Here is a 24,805-nt window from a genome sequence, read left to right on the forward strand (position 1 = left end):
TTATGGACATTCCACTGAAGAAAATAATTTTAATGTTCATCTTTTTACGGGGAATTTGTTGTAGATTAAATTATAACTTAAAGATAATCCACACTTAATAATTTATTTTTATGAAAAAATCATATTGAACATTTTTACTCTCGATGTGTTTTTAATATAGAATAAAATTTTCAACTATTTTATCAAATTCCAAAATAAAATGACGTCTGATATACATCGTTGAATTATAAAGTTCAAAAAAGTTATTTCGCATAATTTCTGTTTCACAATTATTTATTTTTAGTTATTATTTTTACACAGTTACATTATTAACATTTAATTAATTGATGCACAATAAAAGCCACTTGTGAGTATTTGTACTCGAAGTAAAATTTGTTTGTTTTATCAAGTTAATGTTTATGATTGTCCTTGTAAACTCAAGAGGACTTGGTAAATAATTTTATGAAACTGGCATTTTTAAAAACTCTTTTTGTTAAAGCAACATTTATTATTAGGCTACTAATGAAAATACTTTTTATTCAATTTTAAACAATAAAAACTTGACCAATAATGTTACAATAATACAATATTTATCAGGTACATGTAAAAGTAAGCTTTTATGTCAGTAATTTTAAAATACACCTGAAAACCTCACTTTGCCCAGTTTTGATAAAAAATAAAAAAAAATCATAAATAATAAAAGTATTTTTATTACCTTAACTTGTACTGCAAATAAAAACTATTCTCAGCTGGTATACTATTTTTATGAATGAATACAAACCAAGTAAACAATAAAAATATAAAGAGTAAAATCTTTTGACTGACTTGGTATCTTTTTATGAAGTTTTCTGATGATTTTCTGCCTGATATACAGAATACATAATTAACGTTCAAAATTTTAATATTCATAAAAATATAATCATCGGAATCATCTACGGTCGTTTTATAAAAAGCAAACATATAATAATATAACAATTATAAAAAATAACACACTTCATTGACAATTTTGATTAAAATGGTGTCTTTATAATTTTCATACTAATTTTTAACTGTTTATATTATTTTGATTACAATAAGCCGTCTCATTAAGAATACATAAAGAATTGTATGAACATTAATTGCCATTTATTTTGTTTATTATTATGATTATTCAATCAGAAGTATTAATATCTTTAGTAGTTAATATTCTTATTATCAAATAATTTCCTTCAATAGTTTGTCCTTTTGACATAATAAATTTAAAAATAATTATAAACATAAGAACTTAAAGCTAGTAATAATTCTATAATATATTTATATATTTTAATTTGTCTATTTAAAAAATGATAATTTTTTTAAATTTCAATTAATTTCATCTGTATACAAATTATAATGTATAACTGTATTATCGCGGCTTGTCAAGTTGATTTGGCCTAATATGTGAGCTTATCGCAAAAGCGAACAAGTCGCGTCTCTGTGGAATATATAAAATATTAATGTCAAATTAAAACAAATTGATCGGTATAGTTTCTCACTATTCATATATCAAACAAATAAATAAGACATTTAGTCACAATTTCACAACATTTTCTATGCCCGTCTTATAATATAGATAATCTCTTTTATTTTTGTAATTTCTTTTAAACGATTAAGTGACTCAACTTTTTATTTAAGTATATTCTTCAAATATGTTGACGTCGATATAATAAAGTATACTTATACACATCAAATAATTTCCCCAACATGAACAGCCATAAGTTTTCTGTGATGCTTTTCATTGTTATTTAAATATTTCCACATCAAATATTCTCATTCTAAAATTATTTACAAAAAATGTGTCGAATAAAATTACAACATTTATGTTTTAATTACTTTTATAGGCTTTTAACACAACATTATGTACAACGTAAAAGAAGTTGCATTGTTTCCATTAGACATTAAATCGACCAAATTAGCATATTTAAAGGCTAACACATCATTATTTGTAGAAATATAGAATGAATAAGTATACATTTTTGGATATTTTACTCTGTAAATACATTAACAAATCAAGTCGCCCGGTTCACTTTGTACTTATTTTGCTGATGCTGAGTCATCACAATAATATCGTTTTTTCCCCATAAAACAACTTCAAAATGCTAACCAAATCTTACATAAAACCGATGCCCAGATATTAGCCAGAACTTTAACCTGAAACAAAATGATGAAAACGTTAATTAAATTCCAAACATGTTTGAAACGTATAAACATTACAAAAGCACCCGATATTGATATTTATAAATATTAATGTAGTACGCAATGTGGTGCTACTTTGAGTGTATAACAGTTATTCTTAGTATATTATCACCGAGTTTTGTACGGAAAACGAGGCCGATTAGCTAAAAGTTTACGTGCTTCCATCCGTTACCAAACAGATTGGCAATGCAAAAACTTGGTCGTTACTGCCAATGACAGGTGCGAGGAAACACTAGCACCCGAGTGTAAATTTTGGCTCGTCCTTAACGTGACGTTTTAGAGAATCGCACAGTCCCAGAAAACCAAAGCTCACTAATATGACACTATCTAATAATGTGATAGGTGGAAAACTTCCTAGGCTAAAACAATCATTAAAACAGGTTAATGTACACTAACTCGCATACTAAATAGGTAACCGCGTAACTGATGAATCATTCTAGCGCGTTAACGCGTGTGCAAAGGGAAATGTATTCCAGGTTCAATAGTTAAAGAGCGGAAATGAAACGTAAATGGCCGGAACGTTTTGGCGAAAAGTTTGTAGAAAAGGTATTTTTTTCCTTTTACAACCTTCCAGCAAACACACCGACTGTTTAGTTCTGTATTTAACTCGACGTTTTCCGAATTCGCATGATTAAAGAAGTTTTATATTGATCAGTGAAGCATAGTTTAAACACTTTATTTTGAATATCTGAAATTTAATTACACAGAAATGACTAACACGGATAGCAGGAATTTTAAGAGGTGTAAATACACTTTGAAAAACATTTTACAAGTCTCGTTGTTTTTTAATTTATTTATAAAACAATATAATCATAATAGAAAACGTTTTGGTAAAATATTACTTTCAATAGAAACTTTTTTTCGCAGTATACATTCGTTTATATTTAAAATAATTCATTGCAATAAAAATTAGAAACAAAATTATAGTTCAATTAGAATTGTTAAACATCTTCGTATTCGTGTGTAATTTGCCAATTTTTATTATCGTTTAATTTCAAATTCTTGTCAACTAAGCTGTCATTATTAATCACGTCTTTTTCAGATCAAACATGAATGATAAGATTTCGCTCGATCGAAATTATAAAGGTTACTATATTAAACTTAATGTAAATAAATATTCGTTCAATTTGGCACATGCTGTAGGCAAACTACATTGTTAGCTTTCATGATATGGGTCTGCTTGATAGTAGAAAATGTTTATAGTACAGTTTATACAAAATGGTCCTAGACGAATACCACTTTGTTTAGTACTTAAATAAAACTATATTCCATAGCAGACATTGACCATTATCTCAGATCAAGTCAAGCTTAAGTTTATAAGTGCATTATGCGTTATACTTCGATATTCATTATCCATTTAAGCTGCACATTAAATAAATAGCAAATTTATAAAATGTCTAAGAAAATTCATTGCGGTCTACATTAAACTTTTAAAAAGTAGTAATTATTATACAATGAAGTTTTATTTTTATATCGTAAAGTGGTCAAATTTCTAGTATAATCATAATTATTTTTTTATCTATCGTAAATAATTGTTTTTGTTAATTAGATATGATTTCCTTTGAATTTATTAAAAAAATATTGAATTAAAATTTTCAATTTTTATTGTTATAACTATTTTAAAATTAACATATCTACCATTAATTTCAACACTTGCAGTTAAAATAAAGTCAATAAGTATAAATTTCTTAAGGTATCTAGAAAATATTAATAATCCTAAATTTGTACAAAAAGTTATTATTGTACAATAATAAATGAATCCATAGTACAATAAGTGATGTGATAGCTTTTGTAAATAGTAGAATTGAAAACCTCCTCGTAAAGAAGAAAGGAATTTCTGTTAATAAGAATGTATATTACCACTCACAAAGACTAATAGTAGCTACGAATAATCCACATCATATCATCATGCTTAATAATGGTGACAACGTGTGTATTGTTATGTTATTTTATGGACAAACTACACGTTTTGATGAGTTACAACGTACAGTATGACTAATTACTAAGAAGACTATAATTTAACCAAACTGAGATTCATAAAAAAAAAACAAATATGTCCCGACTATTGTACAAATAAAAATTATTGTTTAAATAAGATAAATTTGTTAGTGTTTTACTATCAAATATTAAATAGGATTCGGAAATATTTTAGGTAGAAGATCAATGTATTGTAAAAAGGTGAGTTTATATTAGATTTATTTATTTATAGTATTGAATATTATGTGAACTTAATAAATTACTTTGATATTATCGTCAACTTTTTAAAACTCGTTTAGTATATTTAAAAGACGCAGTATACTTTGAATTTCAACAATAATTTCTTAAGTTTTTTTAACTTGAGTCTAACTTGGCTCGCATCCATGCATTATTGTGAATTTTTGTCATATTTTAAAACTACCAGCGCTCATTTAAGCAAATATTTTATATACGTAAAGATAATTTCTTATTAAAAAAAAAAAAAATCATAGCTACTTAATCATTGATGAAATTGTTAAACCAATATCTATGTACGTCTCAGTGCACTATTTAACATTTTAGTATTAATAATAAAAAAAAAGTTATATGCTAATTTTAATACAGTCGATGTAATAATTGAAAAAAATAATTTTACGATTTCTTCTGGATAGTTATAACAATATAATGTTTAAAATCATAAAAATGTGTGTTAAAAGATATACCAAGATATTTTGTAATATTTTATTTGTCTTCTATGCAAGACTAAAATGTTTTTAATTTATAACTTTATTTCGTGTTAGCGAATTAATTATTATAACTTTGTAAGAAAAATGATCTCATTCGCATGACTTCACATTAAACTTTGAAGCAGTCAGCACTTTAATAACTATCAACTCTTTTACTAACCTCTAACTCTCAAATGGCAAAATCAAACACTTGTATAATTCAATTACTTTTTCTTTCGCAGTATTTTATTTGATCAATAAAACTGGAAATTGGGTTAATATTTGGCTTTTAGTCGAAATTCTACTGTTATTATATTATACATTCAAAAATTTATACATTATAAAATAAAGTCACATATAAGAGGAGTATTTCATACTTAGCAATATATCATTATTACAGATCCAATAGTCCAGCACATACTGCAAGATGGGAACAAGTTCAACAAGAAGTCCTTTCAACTGGAACTTATCAACTTACAGAAACTGAACTAGTTTTTGGTGCTAAATTAGCCTGGAGAAATGCATCCAGATGTATAGGCCGTATCCAATGGGCAAAATTACAAGTAATTATGGATTCATTATGAACCCTTGGTTCAATTTTTAACTTATCATAACGTTATTAGCTTGATTTATTCAAGAAAATTTTAGCAAAAAAATTTTATCAATTTTTTATTTAACCAGTTAAACTATTACATTGTTAAAAATATTATAAAATGTATAAATTTTCATTAATGCTATAAATAATTTTCTACTCATATATAATAAAAAAAATAAAATTGTGTAAATCATCTATGTTCATTGAAAAAAAACTAGATTTTTTAGTCTAATGAATATCATAAACCTGAAAAACATAACAAATCCAAGCTTTTAAATAATAAAGATATATAAAATTTTAAAAGTTTTAAAATTCAACGAATATCATAATTGTTCAGGTCTATTTCGAATGTATAAGATGGTTAGAGTCTAGAAGTCAGTCCATTAACTTTTGGTGGAGGTAAAATCATTTACATTTACTGAAACTAAAACTGGATTTTCAGTAGAGTGAATTTATCTAATGACTTAGTGTATTTTCTGAGGTAATTCTGATTATTTTTTTAATTTTAACAAAAAAATAAACAATTTTGAAATTTGTACTTGGGCATTTGAGTTGAATTAAAACGTAAACACCTTTTTTTTTATTTTCTAGGAATATTAAACTTAGGCTCAGTTTTGTCATTAACATTTTTATTTTTAAGTTTCTTAAGATATGTATTTTTTACTTTCAGTTTGTGGTAAGTGTAATAGAATTTTTATTTTTCAAATTAATATTTTCTTTAATCTTTAGTTGTTCTGATGTGTCTATTAGTACTGGCCTTTTTATTTTTTTTCCTTTAATTTGCATTTCTTTCTTGATGTATTTTAGAGTATGATCTCATTATTTCAGAACTAATAAAATTCGATAAACTTGCTTCTTGAATATGAATTAATTAAGGTGAGATCTACTTTTTATTAACTTCAGTGATATTAGTTGCTGACAATTCATTAACAGCAATAAATAACTTAGATTATGATGTTTAAATACAATTTTCATAATTTCTATTAAAATATACAATCATGAGCAGCACATACAACAAAATCATCATCACTTGAAAAAATGTTTTCGTCAAAAGAAAATATTCCAATTCCAAAATTTTTATAGTTTACATTGGAAATACAAATGCACGAGTACTGTTTTTCCAAATGAGTTAATAATACAGAAAGCAATTACAAGAACTCGCTAGTAGTTATATGATAAAGTCTCTTCATACCTTTCTGTGCAATAACTTTACAAGGTGATAAATTAGTATTGACTAGAATACCAGTTGTGAATCGAGATTGATATTCTAGATCCATCACGGAGTGCTAGATATCTGTTCACAATATTTGCATAATATGACTAAATTACGTTTGTTTTTTTTTTATATCTTTTATTATATACATATTATAGCTAAACAACTAAATAACATTTAATTTATATTTCACGATGCTCGATTTTTTTCAATATACTCGCTCTCTACAATCTTTTACTTATCTTAAATGAATTTTTTTGACTGACCAGATAGAACAATAATTTGATACAATACTGGTTTTGAAATTTCTTAGAAAGTATTTAGTTTATACATCACATTATGATAATAAAATATTCCTATTGTGTTTATTACTCTAAACTTTGCTGCGTGCTAACACTATTTAAGAAACACACACTCCACTCACACATCCTAGCGCATGGTATTATCTGTTATGTTTAAATGTGGAATGGTGAAGTATCCATCATTATCGAAAAGTTATGTATAATTATAATGCAGTTATTTGAGTTTGGGTATAAGACTACTTTGATTTAAGTTCATTGTTATGTATGTTATTTATATTTACTGTTTATAACAAGTAAAAATCTATCATACATTTACAAATAAAGACAATATATACAAGAACAAATAATTTAATTATAATTTTCGTGTTAATGTATTTTACAAATTAAATATAACGAGAAAGAAAATGCCATATGCAAACGTAGCAAAAAATGGATTATGTGTCTTCCTACTTACAACAATTATTATATTGATCTTATTATAATTATAAAAAAGGGTCTTCTTTAACCATTAGAGAAGAAATAGGAAAATCACTTAAATGATATTATTTGAGAATATATTAAACGAGATAAGGTATATCTTACCTGTGATAAGAAAGGAAAAATGTATTAACTTATACTTTGATTTTTCACCTATGTAACAATGATAATTCCGTTTAGAGCTAACCATGTTACCAACTTTTTATTGTTAAATAATTTAATACTCCTTAAAGTATATGTTACTAAAAAGTATGAATATAGGCTTCTATCTCCACTATTTTTTTTATTAATTAACGTCACTTTTTTTAAATTAATTCAGTTTTTAACATAAATATAATCCTAAAGAATCCTTTAAAAACTTTTTAAAAATTCATTGATTTTATATTTAGCTGGATTTTACACGTTCTCTCGTGTAAACATCAATTAAACCTAATTTTCTTTTTTTGTTGACTCCGCCGTTCTTAATATAAGTGTTGACATTTCTATAGAAGACAAATTATGAAATTCTGTTATTAAAAAAATAAAATACTAAATTAATTTCTATGTTAAAATTATTAAAACACTTGGTTCACAATAAAAAAAATAATTGTATAATATATAAATTATTTGTTCTCCTGTAGGAAAAGTCTCGTCATGTTATTATAAGTCCTTATTTAATTTTATCAACAACCACCAATAGCTCTCTGTTCTAACATAAACAGGTAATTTTCTTTTTATCAATTTAATTTTGTGATTTATCACATACAAATTTACATCTATCTTTTATTAATTTTAACCTATACGTGCAAGTTTTACATTTTATATACTAGTGTATATATATATATGTAGATACCTTTTGACATAAATCCATTGAGTATTCACTAGAGGTTGACAAAAAAAAAATGTCTGAATGTCTATTGATAAGTAGGTTGTCAATTGCTACCACGAGAAAAGCATTTATAATCTCGATTCGACATATTGTAAAATGGATTGAATTATTCGTATGTAAGACACAAAAAATTGTACTAAAAAGCGCATTTGTGATTTATTGTTAGACTTTTAGGTATATTTTATTATATATTAAAATAGGTAACAAACATTTCTGTTAATCTACTCATCATACATACAATGAAATATCTTGAATAAATGCAGCTCACCATCATCTGATACTACCTTTGTTTAACTTCAAAGCTACATAAATATTTTTTAAACAATACGATTATAAATGACACAACATTAGTATACTGAAATTTAGAAAATTTTAAGTTCACACTTATAGTATGTTTCTTTATATAGAATATTTGTTTCTAATTAACTATTAACCAATTAATTGATTGTGTAATATTTTATATAATTTTTTTATAGGTGTTCGATTGTCGATCAGTGACCACTACGAGTAGTATGTTTGAAGCCATTTGCAATCACATCAAATACAGTACCAACAAGGGCAATATAAGGTAATTTCATTAAGAACAGAAAATAATTAGTATTTAGAATTACTCGTAAATTAACTATCCATTCTTATAGTATTTGCATATATAAAGTATTTTCTGCAACCGAAGGATCTGTTTGGTCTTTACTTCTCAATATCTTTACCCTTTTTATGAATAGTATTTATTGTTGTTGTTGATAATAATAGCAATAGAAGTGGAAGTGATAGTGGCGGGTATGGTACCGACATCGGTTACGTATAAATAGCATCGTCAAGTAGTCCGATTTGAGCTCGCGTTGAATAATATAATTTGCATACGCACTGGGGATACCTTTCTCATCATCCAAATCTACATCGATAGAATTTAATTTTAGAAGTTTGATTAAACTGTCAGCTATTAATTGGTTGTGAACTGCCGATAAATCCGACGATTTTATATCTGGTTATTTCATTACGACTTAATCGTTCATCCGTACCAACTTTGCTACGAGAGCCAATTTTTTAATTAGTAACGTTACTATTTACTTAATCATTTATTTATTTTACCTACTAATTCCACGTTGTTATTAAAAGGTAAAAAAATATTTGCTTACTTAAAATATATACATTTTTACATGAAAACTGCTCGAAAATCTCGTTCAAAATATTTGATTTTGTTTTTTTTTTTTTTGTGATTTATATTTAACATTCTCTTTTGGTAATATGTAAAGAGAACAGAAAAACATGTACACAGTTATAATCCTTGAATGAAAAATTCTGTAAGAAAAAGCGAACATTTTGTTTTCACAAAGTATAATAAGTTAGATGGTATTTAATTTTCAGCACCTGTACAAATTTAGGCGTTGACTTTTTACGGTATTAACATATAAAGAAAAATGTGTTTTTAACTTCTCATACCAAATCTGAATTGTGTCTGATTCATAAAACTAAAAAATGTTACATAAAAAAAATATATTCGTTCAGAAACAATAGACATTTATATGAAACAAAAATTTAGTTCATAATGATGAACTTCGAGTTAAACAAACTTTAATTAAATATTATTATTATTATAACTATAATTATTAATAGTAATTGCTTTGAAAGAGTTCGAATTGATTTTTAAAAATAATAAATACTTATGATAATAAAAGTAAGAATCATAATATTTTCCTTTCATTCATCACTTAAATTTTAATACGTTATTTTTTTTAAATAAGTTACAATTTTTTATTATTTGGTCTTATCATAATAGTGATAACTTAAAATAATTATGAACTTTTTAAATTTAATTATTCATATAACATACTTTTATTTTAAGATATTGCTTTTTAAAGAAATCATGAAATAAATTTTTAAATAAAGTCTGAAATATTATTGTGATATAAATGTACAGAGTGATTTTTTTTTAAGAGTTCGTTATAGTAAAAAAATTTTTCTCTATAATTTACTACAACACAGAACACTAAAATGACTATTTTAACTGTATATTTTGTTGAAAATAAGATTATAATTATTTCTTTAGTTATTATCTAAAAACTAACGTTAATTTAAGCAATTTTTCAAGAAAGCAAAAATAAATTTAAAATTGCAATAATGTTATATGTAAATCGTCATTATTGAAATGAATTAAAATAAACCAATCGGTAGAATTAAATCGTAGTTTTTTGTCTACAACAGAAAACATATTTTATACAAATAAAAAAGAATAAAGAACCGTAGGCATCTAGTAAAATGAAGTTGAGACATTTTTTACATTAGTATTGATTGATATCTGACAGTGGTTAAAATTACTGTTGTAAAACACTTCCATGCGGATTTAAAACATAAAAAATTAAATTAACATATCTACCACAAAGTACATGATTTTTAACTTTAAAGATTTATTATTCATAAAGGAAGTCTTCGGAACGTTTTCTTTTTTTATTCATATATTACATTAAACAAGCTTTAATTTGGAAAAAAAATAAATTATAAAAGTATACCGTAACTAAGAAAAAGATTACAAAATTGGCAATTTTGTCCGAAAACTATTATTTTTAGATTAATGTACAATAACTCCTAGAAACTTTGATTTTGGAGAGTTTTTATTTTTTCTATTATAAGTACATTTTATTATCATTAATTTAATGTAGATCTAAAGAATTCAAGTTTTTTAGAACACTATAAAAATTAAAAATTTAATTTAATATAATAATTATGTTCTTACTCAGTAGATTGGTAAATTATAGTATTTTTCTGAAATATGGTCACTGTAAATTATATTTTGATGCATGCATTATTCAAATAGGGAAATTAAAAAAAACTATTATTTATTCAACAAAAAGTTTATTAGACGTATTTTTATAATGCATTTGTTGATTTTACCTGAGGTTTTTTAGTGTTTTTAACGACTTAAGAAGCTGATTACTTATAAAAGACATATCTTCGGAAAGTCGTTTTTAATTATATAGTACTGGATAAAACATTAATGTAGTTTTATATGATGTAGATATTCTGTTGCTATGCAAATCACTTCCAAATAGGCCATTTTTACTAAAAATTGTATAAATTTTGGCTTTTGTTCTTGATATCTCATAGAAATAAAAATTTTGAATAGTTTTATTTTTTCATCTTATCAACACTGGGCACATTTAAATGTGGGCTAGACTATAATTTATTAAAAAAACTAATTGTAGTTAAAAATTAATTATCTTTACATAAAATAAACATTTTAAATGTTGGGTTCAGGATGACCAATCTTTTGTATTTTATGTCAACTTAATTTATTGCCACACTAGTTTTATTTAATCAATTCAAAGGTGCTCCAGTCTCAAAGTAAAAGCAATAACTTCTCAGCTACGCATAGAAACTAAGAATTCCAAAACTCATACATATAATTGTTACTATTATTATTAGAATGTTAGAAAAATGATAACGCAATATCGTTTTTATAATAAATAATTTAAAAACCTGATAGATTTTTTTTTTAACCAAAATTTCCATACATATACATGTCATTATATTTTTTTCAATAAAAATTACTAACATATATTTTAACAATAATTACAAATATTCACATGCTATAACTTTTAATGATAAGTTAAAACACATTTAATTTCCGGTTTGACAGTAATTATTCAAAACTAAATATATATATATATATAATACCGGCGCTTATGTAGGTGAATTGAGTAAAGTTATAACCGTAGAATGCGCAATAAACTAAGATATGAAGTTCAAAAACACTATCAAAACTGATCATTAGTGAACCAGAAAACATAAACCAGAAAGATTTAGTTAAAGAAAGAGGAAGTTATTATAATTCTCAGTATTGATAAGGCAGTTAAACTTAGTACGTAATTGCTATTTAAAACCATTAATGGTTCAAAATTTAAAAATCCTGATGAACTTATTTTAATTAATATGGCAAATAAATCTGAATTTCGTGATTTTATCATGTTATAATTTTATATCTTAAAAGTCGTAAAATGTTTGCAATATTTACCAAACAATAAGGAAAAATCATTTGAGTATTAAAGTAGTGTAGTTGAATTCGAAGAGTTGTAAATAGTGATGGCTTAAAGATTTGTCATTCTTTATTCTGCTTAAAAAGTTTTTGAAAAAAGTTAAAAGTTGAAACATTCATTTTTTAAATTCTTAAAGGTAAGTCTTTAAGTACAATAGAGAGAACTCGTATTCTTATGGTTAAAAGGATTAACTAGACTTTTTCAGAATAAGTAAATGTTTTTATGTATTGTAATATTGTATGATAAAATTTCGAGTTACTACTAACATATTAACTATTTTAATAAGAGAAACGTATAAATTACAATGTTTTTTATTTACTATGTAATAAACCCTTAAAACTACCAAATGTATAATACAGATTTAAAAACTAAAATGAAAAAATAGAAGTTGAAAGCTAACGATTGAATTTTTAAAATTAATTAAAAAATATAATTTCTCTAATAAAACAATAATTAAACTAATTCAACGTTTGAGCTTAAGTTTACTACATTAAAAAACAAGTTTGAACTATAAATTATTCTTAATTGCGACTAAATTTTTAGAAGAATTCATTGTTTTTTTACTTAGAAATTATTCTATTACTTTGCTTTTCTAAAATTTGAGTTCAGCTACTTAGACAAGTTTTTAAACACATCTAACAAATTTGTAGTAAGACCCATTTTCTTTTTATATTTCTTCTATTTATTTCCTTTCGGTATCATTGAGTTATCTTCTTACACTTCACCAATCTTACTTGCAATTCTTTTCAATTCATAATTCAAACCATCCAATTGATAGAAGTAGATACATAACAAGAATTGACAATGCGGTTTTTCCCTAATTTCCGTATTCTCTAATTACGCTATTAACCTAAGGTTCCTATTACACCTTATATCTATTGTACTACTGAAAGTGTTCCTTCAGATTATTTTAAAATTTACATCAAAATATACAAAAAAAAAACACTGTGTTTTTTTCAGTATTTTTCGAAATATAGCTAGGACAAGTATAGATAAAATCTGATAATAATTCACATCAATATCATAAATACACTTCAATTTGAATTTGGTTAATTTCACAATAATTTATATATCTGTAATTTTACAATTGCTTTAAAGTAATGTTTTGTTTAAATGTTTTCGATAGTTGAATTAAAAAAAGAATTTTATATGCATAGGAGATATCTTTAAAACCTCTTATGTACTTATACTTCATGGAATTTTCACAAAAATTATGTAAACTTAGCGCCTCATTTTTATTTTTGTATTTAAATTTCCATTAAGATCAGTATTTAAACAAAAAGTAATGGCAATTTTTCAAATTCAGAAAAAGTAATTGAAAATTATCATGTGTTACGGTATTGTAAATGAGATATTTCTAAATGTCTAAAATTAAGAGGGTTTTCCATTTTTCGGCGACCATTAGTTCAACTAGATTAAAATCGGGTTCTTTTGTCGTATCATTACATTCGGTCCAGTGAGAGCTGAGAATTTTCATGGACAGTCATAAAAAAAACGTCATGTCAATGGATAGACTAAAAACAATCTTCTCAGCTTCACTTCGATGTTAAAAAGTACATAACACTTCATCTAACTAGTTTATATTTGATAAAATACACGTATTAAACATTTAGCACTACGATTACTCTATTGTAGTCACTAAAAATTGACAAATTTTGAGTAATACATATTTTCTTATAGTAAAAATGACGCTCACTACAAAGCAATATCGTATTATGTCGTATTTATAAAATGGAATGCTTTATACTAAATTATACTGTTTATCAATCACGGTTAACGTTTTTTTTATAGTTAATACGGTAGTCATATTTTGAGTTGTTATTACAGTGTGATATTTTTACTTATTTTGAGAACTAAAGAATAATTTGTTAATTAATTATTAATTATTCTCCATTCTTGTTTTACAGATCAGCAATAACTGTATTTCAGCAAAGGACTGATGGTCGCCATGATTTTAGAGTTTGGAATGCACAACTAATTTCCTACGCTGGATACAAACAACCTGACGGAACGTTTATAGGTGATCCTATGAACGCAGAATTCACCGAGGTCAGTAAAAACAACTCATGTTAAGAGAAAATTATTATTTAGAAACGACTATAAATATCAAATTATATTAAAAAAATAAACACCAAAAGTTTAACCAACAGGCCTTATCACGAATCTGTGAAAACTTTTTTTAAGTAACTAAATTTAAAATGTACAGTACTCTTACACCGCATTAAAAAAAAAAGATAAATAAGTTTAAATCTGATTTAGTTCAAAACCAAACAACTTTAAATTCAACTAACGATGTAATATAACAGATTTTACTAGAAAAAACTATGAAATCTCTTGTTGAAAATCAATTCGAACATATTTTTTTTATAAATGAGAAGTTAACATAATATTTGTGCAAATCTAAAATAACAAATAAAAGTTTTTTCTTATCAAAAAAGTTACTATAATTTCTTATATTCTTTAAATGCGTGTAACCACATGTCATTTCTAACAATGACCATTGTTAGTAACAGATAAATAGAAATAAATTTTATAAAAAGAGAAAATACATGATAAATAAGCTGGCTTATTCAATAACCGTACCTTTCATTTTAATGAATGAGTCGTATAAGCGTAATATGAAAGTGATCAATTTTTTTATAAAAAATATTTTTATAAATTAAAAATGCAAAACTTATTGTAATAAAATAAAAGATCAAATAAATATTTACTTTAAATTAAAAGGGATATCAGCTTTATAAATAACGATATAAATTACTTTTTTCGATGATTTTGTTCTGTATTTTATTTTAAGGACATATTTTTTGAAACTGTATTTGAAGAAACTTTATTTTATGATTTACTGCCAAATAAGTAACCTTACTTATGATTACGTTTGTAAAATGAATGTATCATTTGCCATATAATTAAAAAAGATAAAATTTCTTATGTAATAAACATCTTATTTATTACAATAACAAAGATAAATATATAGTAAGTGTAGTTTTAATTAAAATTTAATTTGCAATTTTTGTGATTTTAAACTAAGTATAATTTATAATCATTTAGAAATATTACGTAATTTTGAAACTTTAAAGAAGTTCGACTACTTAATTACTAATCTAAAAACAAATAATAACAATTTATGGCTTTATATATTTAGCCTTTAATAAGATTTATCAACAAAATTATTTTAAGTATAATTTTATATTAATAAGTTTCAAAGAACTAATTTATAAGAATTATTAGTAAAATTTTGCTTTGAAGTCCAATTAAGCCTGTGAAGAAAAGTTAATTTTTCTTAAATATCATTAAATTTTTGTAAAAATTTTTATTTATATAACACTTAAAATAATTTAATTAAAAGTAAAGCCCTATAGTAACGCTCTAAGTTATAAACAAAATTATAAATAATTTGTCAAATTTACTTAACAAAATATTATTTATAAGACTTCAATATTAATTAACCTAACAAAATAATTTAATTGAAATTAATTCTACCTGTTATGATAACTAACAAATAATTATGCATTTTTAATGAGGAAAAGTTAACAAACGATAATATGCACTTTAAAGTTATAATGACTTAAATCAAATATAGTTTCTTTATTTGAGATAATGTTCAATGGAAATTGTTGATTCATAAGTTACTGACAGTGTTTCTTAACCATTTAATCACTGGCTATTCAATTTTTTAGTAACTCTTATCATAGGCACAATCATTTTGAATTATGTCTTGACGACCATGAACAAACAGTTGCGACCTCCAAGAAGATCGCGATTTTTTTATTGAGAAACATTGAACTAATCTATATACAGTTGATATTTTTTATAATATTGAAGTATGGTATACAGAGTGTTCAATATGTTCGGAAACAGATTTTTTAAAGCCGCTATTGATTTTTTTAATAATTTTTTTTTTAGAGTCTAATTGAATAATTAGATGCATCTTTTACGATTAATATTAAAGTTTAAAATGTAGAAATCTACCCTAACTTAAGAAATATAAATGGCAACCATTACTTTTTTTTTAAATTTTCGGTTAGGTAATTTTATTCAAAACAAAAATACTTTTAAAATTTTAAAATTGGACAAGTCATTTTTGAGATTTTGTTGTTTAAAAGCATCAATTTTGAGTTTGGAAGCACAGTTTGCCACAGTAAACACTAATCAATGTGTAATTCCGTAAACACAATAATCATAAATTGCCTGATTATTGTTACTTGATTTATCTTAATAATCATTTTTGAGTATGAAACGATCAATTAATATTGTTAAATTGGTATTGTACCTTATCAATGGAATTATTAAATATCAATAAAAATATGATTTACAATAATTGTAAATTATTTCATTTTCTTCATGTTTACAAGTGAAAGTAGATTGTTGTTGAAAAACATGTGTTATCTCATCAAATATTATAGTCAATTATAACTAATTGTACATTGTTATTTGTGAAAATGATTTTAATGCGTCTTTATCATTTTGCGGCATGAAAATTTAAAGGTTCTGTGTCAGATATTTTAAAATAAACTTTTTAATTTTTTAATTCTTTATCATTTTCTGTAAAAATTAATCAATTTGAGAAATTATTATTTATAATAACTATTGTACTACACTTTTTATGTAGAGTTTTTAATTCCTGTGTTTAACTTTTTTTTAACAAACATAATATTATGAGGTTGTCGTGTTAGGAAAAATACCACATACTTTTCCTTACACCGGCCATATGTTACTGGATTAACCCCTAATTTTCTACGTAAATAATACATTATGTAATTAATTTAGTACTCGACTTAGAATGTTGATATCATTACTTTCAATGTTACTAAGCATGCAATATTTATTTAAAAGTTCTATCTATTAAAAATTAAAAAGTTCTACCTATAGAATCTTCTTGCTCTGTAAGCAATATTTTTAGTCTTTTATTTTTCACATATTGATTTTTGTTTTGATGATTAATATTCAAATAATGTACACATTATTTCTAATTTTGTTTTCTAATTATTCACTAAAATAATTTTAATTATTAACACGTGCGCTATAATTTTGTGTTCACTTTTCTATTGATAAATCCATTAAAAATCTGCATGTAAATGATACTAGTCAGATGAATATTATAATTTCACTGTACCATAAGCTCTATCTTTCTATTGGATAATATACTACTTAATAATTCAACTACTATTCTGTTGTGATGAAACATCGTCCAGTTTCATGTAATGTTTTATTATATTACATTGGGTTTACTCAATTTTATATTTTCAGTAAAATGCACGGTTCATTAATTTAAAAAATAAACAAATTTCTCGACATTTTTAATTGCATAATAAGAAATTAGTATTTCTATGGAAACAGGATTTTTCAATAAGTTATTTAAGAAAAATATACAATTGAAATAGATAGCCTGTAAATATATTGATGACATTTTAAAATATATTTAAAATGTTACTAGTATTATGCAATGACTAATGATTATCATCCTTTAATATAATAAAACTTAGTTAAAGAGGATCTAAAAAAATTTTTTTTTAATTGATATTTTTATTCATAATAATAATTACAAATATTATGCATAAATTAACTGATTTTTTTCAAATATATGTTATAAAAAATCTTATTACTTATTGGAGTTTAAAAAAAACCCAAAATAACACATTATTTTTTAAATAAATATGAAACAATATTGAATGATAAAACAGAAAAAAATACAAAAAGAATTTTCTGAAATATAAAACACTTAATATTTTATAGAAGCCCAAAATACATTGTTAAAACATAAAAATATTACATTGATTTAAATAATAAATTTTGATAATGGATTTAAATTATATTTTTATTTATTATTTTATATTATAGATATATTTTTATCTAAATTCATTTGTTAGATTAATAAATAAATCATATCAAAAGTCATTTAATAAATCATAAAATATATTTATTATAATTATAATTAATTGTAAACATTTTAAAACCGTCATATGCAATAATACAAAATAGAGAACATTTTATTTGTATATTTCACACTCAAAATAATAATACATATAATTCTAATTTACTAATGAACACAAATTTATTATTCTAAACTAAATTAATTAAATTTATATTGACATATTTTTAATTGAAGTATTGGTGTAAACTCCAATTTACAACATTTAAATTTAATTATTATTTTTATTCGAATTAACTATTTTTGTTAGTTAAGTATTTCTAAATATATATCAAAATAAAAAATAAATGTTACATTAATTGTTATGGTTACCAAATATGAAACTACAATGTTTTAGCATGAAAACTTTAAATGATAATTCATCTATAAAAATTCAACCCTTCAGCCAATTATACATGTAATTTTTCTTTTAATAATTTTTCAAACACTGAATAAAATTGTTTTAACAAAACAATAAAATATTATATACATTTATTAAAATATTTTTTTTATATTTTATTGAAAAATTCTATTTGATGAAATACCATTTCAAGTTTGTAATCATATTCAGTTAATTGTATTTCAAAAATAATACTAATTCAGAAATAGAAGAAAATACTTGGTTTATCTATTAATGTATATCTCTGTAATAAAGAATTGTGAATTAATTAATACTTTTTTATTTATAATTAAATTTTGATATGTGATTTAAATTGTTTTGATCCATAAATTATACTAATTAAAGATGCATGATAAAGATAAAAAACTTAATTAGTACTCAACATGTATGTCATGTATAAAATGTTAGCAAATATTAAATGAAATCAATTTTTGAATTAGTAAATTAGAGAAATGTTATGAAATAAAATATAAATTCATGAGGTTACACCTTAACAAATATGAAACACAAAAGTTAAATATCACACTTAATGTATCAAGATATTTGATTAAAAGTAAAAATTATAAACTATCATAAAATTTTCTAACTTATTTACTGTCATTACAGTTGTAAAAATGTTGACTAAATTTGCTATAATCTAAGTAATGGAAAAGTGTAAATTATAAATCTAATCCATCAGCAACTAATATTGATATTTAACTTGAATTCTAAACTTGTCAATTAAATAAAATATCAGTTATTCAAAATTTTAGCAAATAGTAAAAAAATACCATAGAAATTAGAAGATTCTTTTAATATTCATTCGTTTTGAAAATATACTTGCGTTGTGAATTGAAAATTGGTATGATAATATTATCTGCTATATTTCATTTGAATAACAAAATTTAAAAACACTATATTTGTTGATAACATAATATTACAACTATCAGTTGGTAAATAGTCATCAGTTAATCAACGACGGACCAATTGTTGCATTACCTACGGTAAGGGTTGTTTCACTTACAGATAAATTAGAATTGAATTTAGCCACTAATAAATGATGCGGCTCGCGATGAGTTTTAATGTAGATAACTATTTTAAATGTCTCGACTTTAGTGAAGGCTCTCGCTCTTAATTTAATTATACGCTTGTATGCTAAATTTTCCTTAAATGTAGTATACAGATCAATACAACCATATGTAAAACTAAAGGAGTGGCTTAGTCTTTTAAAAAGTTAGAAAATTATGTTATTGTTATTTAAATTATTTTTATAATAGGGAAAGATAAATTTAACGCTTTTAAAATGTTCTATATAGTAGCATCTATGAATTAAAATCTTGAAACCTTTATTAGACTTTAGACAATAAAGATAAATAAATACATCATGGTAAAATTAATAACTTTACAGCTATCGAAGCTAAAATATAACTTAATAAGATATATAAAATAATCTTAAGTCTGCACAGGTTAAAAACTTAAGTTTAATTTTGTCATGAGTATAAAAGTCAAAATCGAAAAATGATGCATCACAGAAACTATTTTATAGTCTTTTATTTACCTCAAACTATTCCTTAACTGTCGATAGATCAAATGTAATATTAGAAAATATGTAGACAAGTTACATTAACTTGAGTTAAAAATAATTATTAGTTGGTGGTTGAAAAGTACACTACAACTCCTATAGGAATAAGTTTGGAAACGTTTGCGTATTGAATAATAATGTTATAATGACCACAGATAATTTTTGTGTAAACCTACAAACTACTACCTGAAATATGTTTAAGAGCATGACGTACTTAAAATGACACTAATTGTCGATAAAGCGACTATAAAAATTGAACAAGTTCCAACGGTCACAGGTAACAGTGATCATTAGTTATGTATGTTAGATACCAATGCTAAAACTCCTAAAGGAATAAGTATAGTTTTTTTTAACTATATTTATTTTTTACTTTTTAGTTTCATATGCTATGAAAGCGTGTTTTTTAGTTTTTTTAACCATATTTTTTTTACATAAATAGTTACAGTATGTATGTTTTTGGTTAAAATATTATAGTATGTAATATGACCATAATCGTTATGAACTCGATCATGTTTTCATCAAGTTTCATGTACTGTTCCATAGAACTTTTTCCCTACTTTATCGACTTATGATAGTAGTTACTATCAATTTCATGATTGTAACGGGTAACGGAGAATCAGAGTTCGATTCCGGAGAGGGAATTGGAGAAACGGCTACCACATCCAAGGAAAGCAGCAGGCGCGCAAATTACCCACTCCCGGCACGTGGAGGTAGTGTCGAAAAATGACGACTCATTACGGGACTCATATGAGGCCACGTAATCGGAACGAATACACTTTATATCTCTTAATGAGAATAAAGCCTGTTAATATATACATTTTAATAGTAATTAGTGTATATACATATATAGAAAAGCGACTTAGGTACGAAAATAATATCGCGGCACTTTGGCTGGCGACGGTGACGCGGTGTCTGCCATGATTCTCGGGCGTCGAAAAGTTAGCAGCGTTGATGGCGACAGTTCGCGGGTGCGGATCGGTTCGTCGAGTTCGGTTGTGCGACACGTCCCGAGCCGGTGGCGTACACCATCGACGTTGTCACTTTAACAACGGGAAGAAGACTAAATGTATCATTTGCGGCGGGTCGTCGTCGACCGCGCGGCTCTTGCTGGACTTTGCACCGTGGCATATGGCACGCGGTATTGGTCAGTCAAACAAAAGTAGTCATAGTAGGGCGACGGCTGATAAAGGTGGCACGAGTGACCGTGCCACAATAAAAATTAGTATATATATATATATATAATATTGTTGACACGCACTCGTACAAAAATCAAAAATAAAATTATACAGGAATAGTGTACGGTGAGCGGGGTGAGGTGAATGCGTTACAACAGTGTCTAGCTCAAGGCCATAGACGAAGGGTTAAATAGTTAAATAGGAGAATAGTAACACGTGGCGGTAGATTTTTACCCTTTTACATTAGGGTTGAACTTTAATTTTAATATTAAAAGATGCATTTTAATTAATCCATTAGCTTCTAAAAAAAAATTATTAAAAAATCATTAGCAGCTCTAACAAATCGGTGTTTCCGAACTTATTGAACATGCTGTATAGTTGTATATTTTGAGCGCCTATAATTCCATAGCTGTACGCAATTAATAATGGGTGACGGTAAAACTACAAAATCGTAAGCTGGAAGTGACATAGTTGTATAGCATGAACAGAAATTATTAATATTATTAATATTATTAATATAGCAGAAATAAAAAATACGAGAAAATTTATAGTTAAAAGATTTACTAAACAAATGTATTGCTCGGAATGAAAAATATTTCTAGTTGAATTGATTCACAACATGAAGACTACATATATCATAACTGATACAACGTGACGAGTATCTAGAGCTAATATGTTATCTACAAAGAATACTATTGATTACATTGCTCAATAAATATAAAACATTTTTTGTGATAAACATAATGATAGTAGATTCTAAAAATAACACTTTATTTTTCTAGGTTTGTATGAAGTTGGGTTGGCGAGGTAAAGGAACAAAATGGGATTTATTACCATTGGTACTATCAGCCAATGGACACGATCCAGATTATTTTGATTTACCAAGAGAACTAATTTTAGAAGTTAAACTTGTTCACCCTAGGTAAGAAGCTTTTATAATGTTCAAATAAAATTTGAACTTAATAACGAAGTACATGTCAAACAATTGATTTTTAGTTCTTTAAAATTCAAATATTGATGTCAAGATACATATTATTTTTAATATTTTTTACCTTATTAGTATTATTTGAAAAATATAATAAACATTACATATTATTAAGCTTGGTATAAACATTTTTTTAAATATTGACATAAAGTAAATTATTAATTTTAAGTCAACAATTTTTAAAATAAATGCTAAATAGTTCAGTTATTTATCTATATGTATTACAAACAACTAATACAATTGTTCAATCTTCATTGATTTATTCATAAAGTATTATTTTCCATACAGTTGTCCAGTGTTTTTTGTACTTGGGATTAACATTTTATTGTTACTTAATCTAGCCTTTTAAGTGCCATAAAAATACAATAACTGGATTTTTTCATTTTCAACTTAATTTAAATAGTTTTTGAAATCATATTTTTCTGAAATATTTGTAGTCACAAGCTTTTAAATTGCATTTCTTAATTTTTCACGAAACCGCAAAAGCCTTCCTGAAATCATAGTACTACTTTTATATTATTCATATCGAGATTGAACCAAATAAATTTTGTATTCTTCACACTGATATTAATTGCTATATTTCCTATCAAAATATTGTAGTTTTAATGCATTAAGGTAATATTTAATACAATTATATTAAAGTACTTTAAAACTGTTCCGTCGTAAATTATTTTCTGGGATATTTTGTTGAATGATTTATTCATAACATATAATACAAATTTATGTTATGTTGGATGTATATCCCAAAGTGTCATTTTAGTACAATGTAATAAAACTAAGTAAAATGAATAAAAATATTTTATTGCAACAGGGTTTTTATTTCTTAAATAAGCCTTTTGATTAAACTTTAATTAGTAGCGATGTTGAAACAAATTAAATATTACTTGCCTTTAAAAAATCTACTTGGTTATTAATCGAAAAAATTAGTATTTTTAAATTAAAATAGGGTCCTTTATTTATCTACTGAATCTCTCAGTATTGCATAGGATTCAAAACTTCATTACATTATATATTAATAGCAATATTTATTAATAAATATTACAGTGTTTTTACATGTGAAAATGCAACATTTCATTTTCATAACAAGTTTATATTAGTAAATTTTAATTTTTTTGTTTTATTAGAACTCGCACCAAGTCAGGGTATTGAATTAAGTTAATTACAATAAAATGTTTAAATACGAACATAATATATACAAAAATTATGATTATGATAACAAATAAAAAAAAAATTAATTTAAAGTGAATAAGACTTATTATATGAGATCAAAATATTCATTTTTGTACAAGAAATTTTATACTTTTTCTATTTCTTCGAGCTTAATGTTGATTAAATGTGATATCCTATTTATGTTTGGTGCTGAATATCTGTATTATTTACATTCGGTGAAGATATGTTTAACCGTCACCTAGTCCTTACAATAGTTACATGTTGGTGACAAATTTTTAGCCATAAGATGATCGTGAGTTAATTTTGTATGTTTTATTCGTATTCTGTTGATAATTACTTGCAGTTTTTTAGAAATGTATTGTATATAGAGCCAAGAATAGTGTTTTATACCGTTTAATTTAGTGTTTCAAGAAAATCACATTTTATTTCATCCGTAAATGTTGAGGTATTGTATAATTTTTTGTGTATCATTATAAGAATTTATTTTTAAATGTTTGTAAGTTGTTGTTATTGTAGCATAACACCGTCTTTAGCATCTTTATCTTCAAGTACATAACCTTAAATACTTATATCACCTAGTATCCACATTAGTGTTATATGGAAGTTTAATTATTTAAACTTATGGATTTTGTTTTGTATTAATCATGGAACATCTGCTGGTTGATGTTTGTTTGGAATTTTAAATGTAGCACAAATCGAATTTGAAAAAATATTGAGTATTTTTTTTTGCGCTTTTATAATTTTGAAAGTTTGTATATGGCAACTACTTCAGCTATGTATATAGGGTGTTCAGTAAATAAGGAAACGACACTGTATTTATATTATTGCTGCTACAGGATAAGTTGAAATCGTCAGCATACAGTGTTAAGTATATCGGAGGTAAAGTGTTTTCTGTAGTATCATTTATTGAACTTAAAAAAAAAGGAGTGACTAAAATAGCAGAGTCTTGTAATTTTTTATTTAATCACGTTGTTTAAAGCTACGTGTACAAAGATCAGAGATTATTGGATTTGCAAAAGTATTTAAAATAAAATACTTTTTTAAAGAAAACTTGAAACTGAAAGAAGAATAATATAAAATGCCACATAAACAACCGTTTTTGAAACAGAATTGTAGTGAAATTGCATAACCCAAAGTCAGTTCTACAATAACGACCTACCATGTCGTTTACTTTTAAGTTACAACATTAATTACAAATCAAATAGAAAACTAACGAACGCTTTTAGCCAGAACCACGTTTGCAATT

The 24,805-nt window shown here is 24.7% G+C and overlaps 1 protein-coding gene across 5 annotated transcripts in view; it reads left to right on the forward strand.

Moving 5' to 3' along the window:
• Positions 1–24,805, forward strand: part of LOC126897071 (nitric oxide synthase, salivary gland) — an 84,835-nt gene that overhangs the window by 49,020 nt on the left and 11,010 nt on the right. For all 5 annotated transcript variants that reach the window (XM_050670468.1, XM_050670473.1, XM_050670470.1 and 2 more), the window contains 4 exons: positions 5,275–5,437; positions 8,806–8,897; positions 14,268–14,409; positions 22,187–22,326. In XM_050670468.1, coding sequence (XP_050526425.1) covers positions 5,275–5,437; positions 8,806–8,897; positions 14,268–14,409; positions 22,187–22,326 — 537 coding nt within the window. The remainder of the gene's footprint in view (positions 1–5,274; positions 5,438–8,805; positions 8,898–14,267; positions 14,410–22,186; positions 22,327–24,805) is intronic.

Source organism: Daktulosphaira vitifoliae, unplaced genomic scaffold, assembly GCF_025091365.1.
Source record: "Daktulosphaira vitifoliae isolate Bord-2020 unplaced genomic scaffold, ASM2509136v1 Scaffold_1, whole genome shotgun sequence".
NCBI lineage: Eukaryota > Metazoa > Arthropoda > Insecta > Hemiptera > Phylloxeridae > Daktulosphaira > Daktulosphaira vitifoliae.